This window comes from Otolemur garnettii, unplaced genomic scaffold (assembly GCF_000181295.1).
Source record: "Otolemur garnettii isolate 467f Iridium unplaced genomic scaffold, OtoGar3 scaffold00043, whole genome shotgun sequence".
Classification (NCBI taxonomy): domain Eukaryota; kingdom Metazoa; phylum Chordata; class Mammalia; order Primates; family Galagidae; genus Otolemur; species Otolemur garnettii.
In genome coordinates, this window is record NW_003852438.1 from 1,012,752 (window position 1) to 1,025,929 (window position 13,178).

Consider the following 13,178-nt stretch of genomic DNA (forward strand, 5'->3'; position numbering starts at 1 on the left):
TCATCCTACTCAGATATTCCCGACCTTTAAATTACACCATGCCTCTAAATTATCGATGTTCCCTAACCCCTAGACGTACATTTTGTGACCCTAAATGTCTCAAACAAAATAGAGTCACTGATGAGTTAGTGATAGAGTGACTCTGCCTACCATAAAATTACTGACCTCTCAAAGTAATAAACATATGTGCAGTAGATAGCACCTGCTGTGGCCAGACACCCTGAGACCAGACAAAAGAGTAAAGTCCAAAGACAGCTGAGGCAATGACCTTAGACACTCCTACAGAAGGCCATTAAAAGCTACAAAAAAACCCCACCATGGCAGAAAAAGCCTGTAGAAACTCTACCCATAAAACTGTAAGGCCTCTATTCCATCAGACAATGGCCACTAAAACTCTAAGGATAAAACACTCCCCCTCCACCCACTGTTGGTTGAGATACCAGGGGAAAAAAAGCTTAAAAAAAAAATCCCATTAACAGCTAACGTGAATGAAAGAAAAACAGACCTGACAGTTCAGTCAGTCAGTATATAGTTGGTTCCGCCTCTTCCTTTTTACTACCTGGGGAGGTTAAATTCATTTACATAAGTTTGAGTATAAAAATCTCAAAATAGGCCAGATACAGTAGCTCATACCTATAATCTCAGCACCTTGGGTGGCCAAGGCAGGAAGACCGCTTGAAGCCAGGAGTTCAAAATCAGCCTGAGCAAAATAGCCAGACACTATCTCTATTAAAAAAAAAATAAGAAAAACTAGCTGGATGGGGTATTGCATGGCTGCAGTCTCAGATACTCAGTCTGAGCTGGGAGGATTGCTTAAGCCCAGGAGTTGAATTTTGCATTGAGCAATGATCATGCCACTGCACTCCAGGTTGGTATACAGACTAAGTCTCCACTTCTTAAAAATAAAACAAACAACAAAAAAACCTCACATAAACATTTAATTAACCATTGAGTCACTATAAAACCCCCGGCCCCTGGTCAAAATTAACATAGCTAGATTAATTCAAACCTAGTATGACACGCCACAAAATCTCAAGACCTTTGGCTATGTCAACTAATGTCTCCGACTTAGGGAAATTTTAGTTGCCTAAGCCTTCTCTTACAAAATGGACATGATACATCCCCAATGTGATTGATCTAAAAATTAGATGGAAAAAATAGAAGTCTATATAATGTGCCTAATGCTGTGCCTGACATGCCACAGGTTCGAAATTATATGGCAGCTTTTTAATTCTTTGATTAAAAGACCCAAACACTGGGCAGCGCCTGAGGCTCAGTGAGTAGAGCACCAGCCCCATATACCAAGGGTGGTGGGTTCAAGCCAAACTGTAACAAAAAATAGGCAGGCATTGTGGTGGATGCCTGTGGTCCCAGCTACTCAGGAGGCTGAGGCACAAGAATTGCCTAAGCTCAGGAGTTGGAGGTTGCTATGAGCTGTGACGCCCTGGCACTCTATCAAGGGCAACAAAGTGAGACTCTATTGCTTAAAAAAAAAAAAAAAAAAAGACCCAAGCACTTTGTACTTTTAAAAACTACATAAATGGATACTTTATTACATTAAATGATTATTAGATATGAATTAAATTTTTAAATTTTTTTTCAAATGTAGCCAATTTTTATATCTCCAAAATTCCTTAAAAGGACACATTTTCCTAACATCCGCCTACAAAACGCATCTGTTTGTCTCACTCCCACTCTACCCTAAACCCCTCACTGGTTAAATAGCCTTACAATTCAAACTTGTCTCTACACTCATCCAAAACACCCACAATTAGAGAGATGACTACATTTCCCCCCAAAATAAATTACCACTTAAAATTTAAAACGCTGAGACATATTTTACCCAAAGTTTTAAATGAATCTAAACTCTTCAAAGGACAGTTACTACAGTTCTTTCACACACTAGTGATAATGAGCTACAGAAGAAGCCACCCTTAGAAGTATCACATTTGAATTTGTATAAGTCGTAAATAATCACAAAGACTAAAAATAATGGTGAAAACTATGCCGAAGTTAAATGCCCATTTCTACCCTCTGCTTTCAAGCTCAAGAATCTGAGAGCTAATTCTAAATCGTGAAATTGGAGTCTGTCCCCAGCCAGAGTAGCAGACTTAATGCACCATTAATCTGTTCTGCTATCAGCCGCCCATTGAAATAGTCACAGTCATTCGATTTTTAAGGAAAAGACAGTACTGCAAAAGTACATTCCAGAGGTCTTTTCATAAAGCCATCCTGTGTGCTCCATCTGCATGTGCAATCTGCTTGTGTATTTTCAGCCAGCTTGCATGGGCAGATTAATGCATACAATTAGAAAGCAACCTCACAGGCATTCAATAAACTGCCTTCGTTATTACACTCAGGAGAGTCCCTTTGGATGTCAATAAAAGCCTAGTTTTCTGCCTATTAGCTAAATAATTGACAACACTAAAAATAATCAGAAGCAAATGAACGAAGTCCGGAACAAGGTGTTAAGAAAGAGCACATTGAGATTCTCGTGATGGTGTCCCAGGTTGTTATCACGAGCTGTTTCTCCAGCAACTTGGATTTACAGTCTGCTCAAGTCCATGGCTACCCGACTTTATAGAAATTAAAAAAAAAAAAAAGAAAGAAAGAAACCAGAAAACATCGTTCCTGGTCCGCTATTTGAACCACACATCACAGCACACTGAAACTAGCCAAGTATTGACTATTTTGAAAGAATATCTTATTTATGTTTCTATTTTGTGTTCCTTTCTTTGACAGCTTCAGGAGAATCTAATTTGTGAGGTGGGGGTAGAGAATCCGTTTGATCTGATGAAATCTTTGTACAATTAATAATCCTAAACAGCTTTCCTATATATTGTTTCCACCACAAACTAATTCTAAGAAGGGGTGATAAGCACTTATTATGTAGGGATCTACCTTTTCTAAGAAGTCTTTTCATTATTTCTAGCTATGTAATGGTCATTCATTTCGTGTGCTATTCTTTTAATTTCAAAAGTAATGCATACAGTACTCTTTAGATAAAAAAAGAATCCCACACATCTTGTCATGTGTTTCTCGGTAGGCTTTAAAAGTCAATTTGATCTTTAGCCAACTTCCCTTTTTCCTGGTTAACTGGGACTTTCACAATCAGCAGAAGGATGCGAGTGAAATATGCATGTAATTGAATTCAGCTTCTCTGATAGTGTGCCTGGAAACCGAGAACAAATGTTTTTTTTTTTCTTTATATAAAAGGGCGATTGATCTTTCGTATTTAGAAAAACACAAATTTAAGAAACTGACAGACTATGATGGGAAGGAAACAGGGCACCACCTCCCGTCTTTCAAGACTGCGAGAATCTCCCATCCTTCCTCTGCCACATTTAGAACTCTCCAAAAAATGAACTCATTCAATTTCCCATCCTGTACCTAAGCCCTCCCTGGTAAGTAGATCTCCCCTGTTCCAACATAAAACTAGCATGCCACAGGATATTTGTTTCTCATGTGTGACTCGGACTACTAATGCTCCCAGCCTAGCCCCTTATCCCCACCACTCTTCACGCAGAGCCTAGAAATAAATGGTCATCCATTCTCTACCCATGAAGTAGGGGGAATGGGAGAGGCAATAATGCATTAACATCTTGAGTCAAGTGCCTTCCTCCTGCTCTCTCTTCTCTCAAGACAGTTGGTTTGGCTGGGTCTGTAGCTTCCCACCGGCTTCTGCCCCTCCATGCCTACTTTAGAAGAGTAGACTCTGTGACTAAAGCATAAGTGATGCTTGTTTTGTTTAAGGAAAATGATATCACTCATTGACATGTCCTACCCCAACCATCTCCCACCCATTTTCTGGCCTGGGTAACAGACCAAGTACCTTTGTGAAGGAACAAAGTAGAGGATTGAGAGAATTCTTTTCCATGTCTACTTCTGTGTCTCAAAGCAAGAAGGAGCTGCTTATGATAGAGGAAGGAGAACTTCAGAAGTATGAAAAAATGAGGATTCTGTGCTCAGAGGAGGACTATGCTCTCGGGTGTCACCTACGTGCTGACCCCCACCTCTGAGTGAGCTTAAATTCTGTGAGATACAACAATGGGGAGAGAGCAGGAGGCAGTCCATGAACATTCTGGATGAAAATGAGAGGCCACAGGCTAGTTCTGCTGGGAACAGAAACCTGCCACAGTCACTACAAAGAAAAGTTGTATCTCCCACTCAACTAAGACTTCTGTAAACAGTACCATTTCGAATCTCTATGTTGTTTACATAAGACATTTTCTTTCATTCATATCAATGGCCTGTAAGACAGATATGCTCATCCCCATTTTAAAAATTAAAAAAAAATACTGATATTCAAACAGGAGCTAAGACTTTGAACCTACATCTGCTTGGTTCTGATTTTACGCCATTTAGAATTAATGTAGGGCCAGAAATATTTTACTTTGTTTTTTTTCTTATTTCAATCAGTGTACAGGTAACCTAGCTACCAAAAGTTAGGACAGGAACTAATCTGTAAAGCCTATAAAACAGTATATAAGCCACAGTATAGAGCACCGAGTAGTTGCCTTACACACATTGGTGCCTGTTATTCACAAATCACACTGGAAAAATTACTTTTGGCTACATATGAGTGCTAATTAGGAATTTTCCCAGTAACTGCTAAATAATTTCTCAATTCTTGTCTAGAAAAAGCACAAGCGTACAATAGTTTCTGGTCCACTAGATAAATCCCTTAGGTACTTAGGTACTGCTTAGGTACTTCATTTCAAACATCTTCCTTTTTATATTAGTGTCTTGGAAGTCAATACAATCAGAAGTACCTTGGATCAGCAAAGAATCAAGCCCTCCAAATTATTTATAATGGGAAATTCCTCAAACTTACTAGTATCATTGCTAATCAATTAACTACTAAGGAATCCTTTGGTGAGTGTAAATGTCTCCAACCTTAGAATATGGTAGAGTTTAACAACCTTCACATGATGGTAGAGTTAAATTAGGTAGTTAATATAATAGCCAATAATCCAACACCAGACTTTTTGAAAAGTTACTATCACCTGAATTTAAAAGCTATTATGGACAACATGCCTATAAAGGTACAAAGTTCTGAAAACAAACTTACTTTTGGTGATGCTCTCTAAATGTTTCTCTTCTGAGATTTTCTTGAAATCTTTTCTTCTCCTCCAATTTATTGCTCTGAAATTGCAAATACGAAAATGTCATCCATTGGTGTAATCCTAGCACTTTGGAAGGCTGAGGTAGAAGAATGGCTTGAGACGTGGAGTTGAAGATCAGTCTGGACAATATAGCAAGACCCCAAGTATTCAAGTATTACTTAAATATAAATAAAGATGTCACTGATTAGAAAAGCTTTAAGTGGAAACATGATGCTAAAGTTATACAGGGTCAAAAATCCCATTGATATGGTACACTGCCAGTGATGTCAAAATGGTAATCCCTCCCATCCCCAAGGGCATAGTGCTGAAAGGCAGGAGTCTCCAGTTCTTTCCATAACTCTCTTCTCTCAGTGTGACTGATAAAATCACAGATGCAGTATTTCACTTTTTTATTCGTTAGTTCAAATGATAGCAACATTTATATTTTAAGCAATGCTTTCAAAATGTTTTAATGAAAACATGAGATTTCCATACCAAGTATGCTAAATTAAAATTATAATAAATGGTTAAATAGTTCATACAAAATTTATATCTACACCCACATTCTACTAAAGCATTCAGGAAAGGAATTACAATAAGCCAACCCAACTCCCTTCTGACTTAGAATCAGATACTTAAAGCCGTTGAGGGACTGAACAGCACATGTCATAAAAAAGCCATCCACTTGAATAGAAAAGAGGGGTTTTTTTTAATTAGCTGTTTGGAGAGCCTAGAGATAAAGGGCTTCTTATTTGATATTATTGTCACCCATGGCTCTGGTGTATTTTAATCCAATTTAAATAACCTGGGAATACTTGCTTCTTGCTCACCATGACATACTGTCATTTTTTAACTTGCTTGGGAAAAACAAGTAAAATTTCTAGACAACAAGTTTAATGAAGAGTTGAAACAAGTTCTATAACACAGGAGAAAAGTGAAGTTTTAAATGAATCCAAAAGAGACTATAAGCAGCTGGGTTTGCTTTAATAAAAACTTGGATTTGCCCAGAGGAAGACCTGTGAAAAGGGAATAGAAATCATCACTTTCTAACCCAAACATAAGTTGGCTCCATCTTTCCAAGAGGGAAAAATAACTGTTTGTATTGTTCATTTCCATAAAAGTCTTCATTCACCCAGAACTAATTATGAGTCTCATTTTGAAAGGCAAAATGGATGATGATTTCACTTTTAGAAAAAACTAAAGGAAATTTACCAGAGTCAAAGAGAATCAATTATAATGCAAGCAACTGGATTATTAATGAAACAGAATTATAGGGAGCAAACTAATGAAAAACTGTGAAACCAGATAAACATGATTTTAATCTACGAAAAAATCCTGACTCTTGAGACCAAAAGTACTGAATTGTGATAACCTCCCTGCATCCCAGGGGCGTGGTGGAGTGGTAGGGGTAGAGATCAAAAAGGTGGAAGATAAACAAGGAGTAGACATTGATTAAGCCAGTATTAGGAATGCTATTTCAAGAATGGTGAGAAAGCCACACAAACATCTAGAGACTGAGACTGGGTAGGCTTTTTTAGCAAGGTCAGAAATTGAAAACACTGGTTTCCATCTCTTCACTGATACATTCCAACACAGAGACTGTAGCTAAATTCTATTAAACAAAAGTCTGTTTATGCCTTAGCAGAAGTGATAGGGATGTATTTTACAAAATACAAAGAAGTTATATTCAATACCTACCAACGTAGGTACCTATTTTAGTATACTAATCCAAACACCTAAATAGAAAGAAATAGTCTGACCAAATCTAACAATGGGTTAAGGAGTCACCCAACCATATGCACACACACATATACAGAATATAAAATATCTTAGAACATGAAATCCAGATGAAGAAGATATGATAGCAGCTCTAAGGCCTTAACTACTGGTTGAATGACCTTAAATCATTTACTATTACTGAATCTCATTTATTCAACAAACACCTATTGCCTATTGTCTACTTGGTACTAGTTAGATGCTGAGATTACAGCTAGGAACAGAGCTGGAGTACCAACCCTAGAAAATGTCAGAGTCTGGTTGGGGACACAGACAAGAAAGCAATGATGGCAGTATGTTAAATAATGTTAGGGGACAGTTTGCAAATAATGTCATGTAAAGACAGAAAAATCCCTGAAGTGGATTGTCAGGAGCACAGTGGAGAGCTCTCAATGCTCCATAAATGTTTAATCAGTGTTGAACTTCATCCTGGGCATGAAAGCCAAGAAGTTATTCAGAACACTGGGAAGGTGCTTTCTAACCTACAGTTCATGGATATGCTGCATGTTAGATAAATGTTTTTTTCCATGGAGAGGGGACTCAGCTTTCTGGATATTGTCCAAGGGGCCTATGACCAGATAAATGGTAAAAACCATGGATCTAATGCAGTGGTTCTCAACCTTCCTAATGCCGCGACCCTTTAATAAGTTCCTCATATCATGGTGACCCCCAACCATAAAATTATTTTCATTGCTACTTCATAACTGTAATTTTGCTACTGTTATGAATCATAATGTAAATATCTGATGTGCAGGATGTATTTTCATTGCTCATGACCCACAGGTTGAGAACTACTGATTCTAATGAGAAGTAGAAATTCTAGGTAAAGACCAATCTTCACAAAATCCCAAAACCAGAGATGCTGGCGTGGATGTGGAGAAAAGGGAACACTTCTACACTGCTGGTGGGAATGCAAACTAATACGTTCCTTTTGGAAAAATGTCTGGAGAACACTTAGAGAAGTAAAAATAGACCTGCCATTTGATCCTATAATTCCTTTACTAGGTATATATCCAGAAGACTAAAACCACATTACAGCAAAGATATTTGTATCATAATGTTTATTGCAGCCCAATTAATAAATGCCAGGTCATAGAAGAAGCCCAAGTGCTCATCGACTCACGAACGGATCAAAAAACTGTGGTATATGTACACCATGGAATATTATGCAGCCCTAAAAAGATGGATACTTTACCTCTTTTGTGTTTACATGGATGGAGTTGGAAAATGTTCTTCTTAGCAAAGTATCTCAAGAATGGAAGAAAAAGTATCCAATGTACACAGCCCTATTATGAAACTAATTTATAGCTTTCATATGAAAGCTATAACCTAATTATAACCTAAGAATATGGGGAGGGGGTAGGGGGAGGGGAGGAGGGATGGGTGGAGGGAGGGTGATTGGAGCGATCACTTCTATGGTTAATCTTACAGGGGTACAAGTGAATCTTTCTAAGAGTAGAATATAATCATCTTAACATAATAACTAAGAAAATGACATAAAGGCTATGTTAACCAGTTTGATGAAAATATTTCAAATTGTATATGAATACACCACACTGTACCCCATGATTGCTCACTGCCCAGAGGTTCCCAGCAGAGGGTATCAGAAAGGCTGAAGTATCAAGCCTTGTACCCCAGCATGTGGCTTCATTAGCACAAAGGAGGCATCTTTTTCTATTTCTCACAAAGGTACCACCTATCACTGGTATGAATACCCACAGAATTGACTGCCTAGATAGAGAAGTGGTTTCTAACTTTCCAAAGGGCAATGATGGGCTAGTAGTAACCCTGAGTAGGAAAAGGAATTCCCAGAATTTACGATGTTTTCACTATATAAAGGCATAAGAGAATACGCCGTATCAGGGAACCTCAACAAGCTCACAGATCAACTGATCAGTGTTTGTAGACAGTGGGGCGGAAGATGAGTCTAAGAAAGCAAGAAGGGACAATTATAAAGAATTTATATGCCAAGTAAATAAGTCTGGACTTTATGAAGGGCAATAAGCCATGGTGTTATTTTAAGCAGAATAATAAGCAGTTCCCTCTAATAGCAACCAGGAGAATAAGCTGAAGCTAGGGCCATAGATATGAGACTCTTGGAGTGTTCTCAGGATAATCCAGGCCTTAAATTGCAGGAGTCCCAAATTAAGACAGCGGGGAGGGAGGAAAATGGCCCCTAAAAAAATGTAGAAGACAGAAATAGACAGTGTAATTACATAGATATAGACTGAGTGAGAAAAGGAGGAATATAAGATGATATTCATTTAAGAGCATCAGACTGAACATGAGTTCAATTTTTAGTTTATTGGATTTGAGATATACTTGTGGAATATCTAGGGAGAAATATGAAGCATTCAATAAAATATGGTTCTGTGATTTGGAAATATGGTCTGGCCTGAGGATAGGGATTTCAAAAATCATCAACACAACCAATAATTAAATCTTCAAATGTGGGAGTTTTCACCTAAAGATCGGTGGGGGCACCATACATGCAGAAACATCAGCCAACACCAATGGGTGGGACCTTGTAAACACCAGAAGAAAAACAAGCCAATGAAAACCCAGAAGAAATCTAGAAAGGTGGAATTTGAAGGACAGACGTTATGGTGTGAGAAAAGACCACAGGGCCAATTTCAAAGTATCTGAATGGAGTCTTTATTAGCTGGCCAGCAGCTGCCTCTGCACATCTCAGAGAGATCAGGGGAGAACAGCCGTAACCTAAACATTTTTAAGATATATGTAAGGTGGGCTACATGAGCTGATGCAAGCGAGCAGGCAGCCAGTTATGGTGACTGAGCTTTACAGAAGCAGATCTAGCAATTAGCAGAAAAGTAAACAATTTTCTCAGCACTAGCTCGTTAAGTCTTTATCTTGCTCTGCCCTGGTCTGGGAGTGATAGTGCCACTGGTGGCCATCTCATTCCCCCCTTCATAAAAAAACATTTTTATCAAGCCTGGAGTCAGCCTGCCCTAGGCTCTTCTCTTTTCTTTTTCTTCCCTGTGCCCTGTGTCCTGTTATAGGAATTGTGTTCAGGAGAGGGGAGAGGGTGTCCTATCTCCCTGTCCATCTCACAGAGAACTTGATATTACACAGAGCTGAAATAAGAGGAATTGAAGTTTCCACTGGATTTTTCAGGGAGGAACACCATTGATGGTCTTAGCTAGACCACAACTGATAGTACTAGAAACAAAAGTCACAGCCAGCCTACCAACATACAAGTAGAGAGGAATCTGAGCTCAGCATCACCTGGGGAACCTTTTTAAAAACAGATGAGTTGAGTCAAGTGATTGTTAAAGAGACAGCACACAGACTGACATTTGAGAACCAAAAATGGAAGAGAAGACCTTCAAGATGATGAACTGCGATGTTTGAGATAGAGGATTTGAAACCACAACACAATAGACAAAAGTTGTTTTTAAGATAAGAGACTTGAATGTAATTATATCCTGAGAGGAAAAAAAGAAAAAACAAAGACATGGAAAAATGGGGGTTTAACTGATGGAGAAGCAGGGACCCTATGGAAACAGAGAAAATGAGACACAGGTGGAAGAATCCTTTTTGCAACAAGGATCCCCAACTTCTTATTCTCCCTGAGATGCAATGGTAGCATTAGCAAGAGGAAACTAAGGAAACAGAAAAATAAAGATAGTTAAGACCTTTATAATTATTACATCGGACCCCTTTGAACATTGCAGGAAGCTTTTTAGGTCAGCTGATTAGCAACCTTAATTCCATCTGTGAACTTAATCCCCTTTACCATCTAAGGTAACATTCCTAGGTTCTAAGAACCAAAATGTGGACATATTGGAGGATTGGGTGATGGGAAGTATTATTCTATCTATGACAAGGATTATAATCTATTTTAAATCAATAAGTGTCAAACATACATGTCAGAGATTTCCCCAAATACTTGCCCTCCTTAGCCCTCTCAGGCTAGGCTTTGGAATGTGAGTGATAGACGAGGATAAGAGAATCCCTTTTTCATTTAGGGCTAATCAGTGGTGTGCTGGTAAACATTTAACAACCAGCTCTAGCAGGGAGGAGGAGGGAGGAAAGCTGATGTGAAGCTTTTGCTAATTTCTATGTAGATAATTCCACTAGGGTCAGTCCCGAGCTGTCAACATTCTGAAGTCAACTAGCTCAAAATATCCATAAAATTAAACAAACAATTCTCACAAGCCAGAACAAAGGGGGTTCCAGCAAACCACTGGAAGTATATATATAAGGGCTCTCAGACATATAATACAAAAAACAAAGATGTACATGGCTGGCTACCCTCAGACAGCCCTCGCATATACACATTGGCATACTCCAGTCTGGGGTGCAAGTTTGACTGAAGCATCCCAGTGCCCTCTCCAAATTTCCCACTTCACTCATAGGACAAACTCTTCCTGGACCTCACTGACGTGACTGGATGCTAAAGAGTTGGCCTTCATGCCCTCTTGATTATTAAGGATCAAAGAACTTGCACAATGCTGGCAAGAAATCCAGTCTACTCTCCATTCACTAAATGTTATGCACACAGCTGATGACCAATCAGAATGAGACTCAGTGTCCTCTGGTGACTTCTGAGAGAGAAAAAATGAAAGGGCAGTGGGGAAAGGGGCTGGATCAAGACCAAAGACAAAGGTAGGGTGTCTTGGGTAGCAACGGACTGCTTGGATTCTCTGTGGCCCCGGGGTTTCTGAACAGCAGTCATTTTCCTGGGGAGGCGGGCAGTGTGTTGTAGCCTGATGTCCCTGTGTGTGTTTGCCACGCACTTTAAAACTAAGTGCTCCATAAGCACAGCCATTATCACTTCACTTGGCCATTTTCACACTGGCAATGTGAAATATGTCATTTCTAGATGGCTAATGTCTTTTTTTTTCTTTTATCAGACATAAGCTACTAAATGTGCTCATGTTTAATATGAAAAGCCACAGATTTATTTACAAGAGGAAGGGCTAGGCTAGGGTCAGGGTGACAGTGCAGGCCAATCGGACAGCAAAATCAAGTGGAAGGCTCAGGGTGGGTTGCTGCTTCTTCAGTAAGGTCATTTAAATTAATGCTCCCCTAAGTTTGGGGCACAGCAATCACCTGGGAGGCTTATTAAAATGCAGACTGTGATTCAGTAGGTCTGAGGTGGGGCTCGAGGTTCTGCACTGCTAACAGACTCCCAGCTGATGCCAGTACTGCTTGTCCAAGGCCCACGTTTTCAGTGATAAGGGTCAACAGATCAATTTCCTCTCTCCACTTCTCACCTTCCAGCAGATCTACGCCAATAAGCACCCACGGTTATGTTAGGAAAGGGGGGAAATAAATACTGCTTTTATTCAGTGTTAAAGGAAACAGTTTCAGCCATTAACATGTATGAATAACATACATTATTGACCAAGGAAGAAAGAAGCCAGCTAATTATGGGTATTAAATGACAACTGGTAAACAAGTTTTAGAATAAGAGGTTGCAACACAATAATTCTTCAGGGTCTGCCCCTTAAATCAGTTCCTGGAGATGATTTTCTTTGTTCCACCTGAAATGCAGACACTCTGCTCTGCAGAGTCCCTGCCTCTCTACTGTCACCAAGACCTCAGTGTGAACCTTCCTTTGAAGAAGAAAATGGGAGGGTAGGGATAGGAAAAAGTGGGCTTTCTCTCCCATGGTCTTGGGCGCGGGACAAGATGAAGTTGACTCAGCTTTCTTCCCATGAGAAAGTGCCATGTGATCCTAGATGACCAAAACTGTGTACAGGGAGGTCACGCTTACGGAACTGCTGCTTCACATACCGCCACTTTTGTTCCCCTGGGTTTAAAGGTGCACTAGACCTTTCCCTTTCCTGAGTCGTGGCTCTCAGCTCCCCAGCCACCTGGAGCTATGGCAGACTTGCCATGTTTGCTCCTGCCGACATTACTCCTGTAAGCACATTACTCCTGCCCTTCGTGCATGAGTTTCTCTCCAGCCTGGCCGAATTAGAACACTGGCATTATAGGGAAGAGGATGAGCCTATCTTTCTACAGCAACAGAATGCTCTTGAACTTGGGAGAAGTGACGCTTACAGATGCTTACAGAATAGTTCAGAGAAGGTTGGGGGGCTGCCCTAGGTCACACAGCACAACAGACATTTTCGAAGAAAGACTAGTCTGCTCCCACTGGGAAGAGCTCTCCCGGGGGACAGGGGGAAGGACTCTTTCCTGTGTTCCATAAGCCACCAGCTTTCACTTCATTAACTCTGATGAAAACATTGATTGCTTGGTAACAAGGTTCAAATTTTTGACCAACGCTTAATCTTGAAAATAAAAAGGGAAAAGAAGGGAGGGTGG

The 13,178-nt window shown here is 39.7% G+C and overlaps 1 protein-coding gene across 3 annotated transcripts in view; it reads right to left on the reverse strand.

Moving 5' to 3' along the window:
* The window catches only part of EPSTI1 (epithelial stromal interaction 1), a 102,777-nt gene that overhangs the window by 61,590 nt on the left and 28,009 nt on the right, over positions 1-13,178 (reverse strand). For all 3 annotated transcript variants that reach the window (XM_023513627.1, XM_023513626.1, XM_023513628.1), the window contains exon 6: positions 5,072-5,145. In XM_023513627.1, coding sequence (XP_023369395.1) covers positions 5,072-5,145 — 74 coding nt within the window. The remainder of the gene's footprint in view (positions 1-5,071; positions 5,146-13,178) is intronic.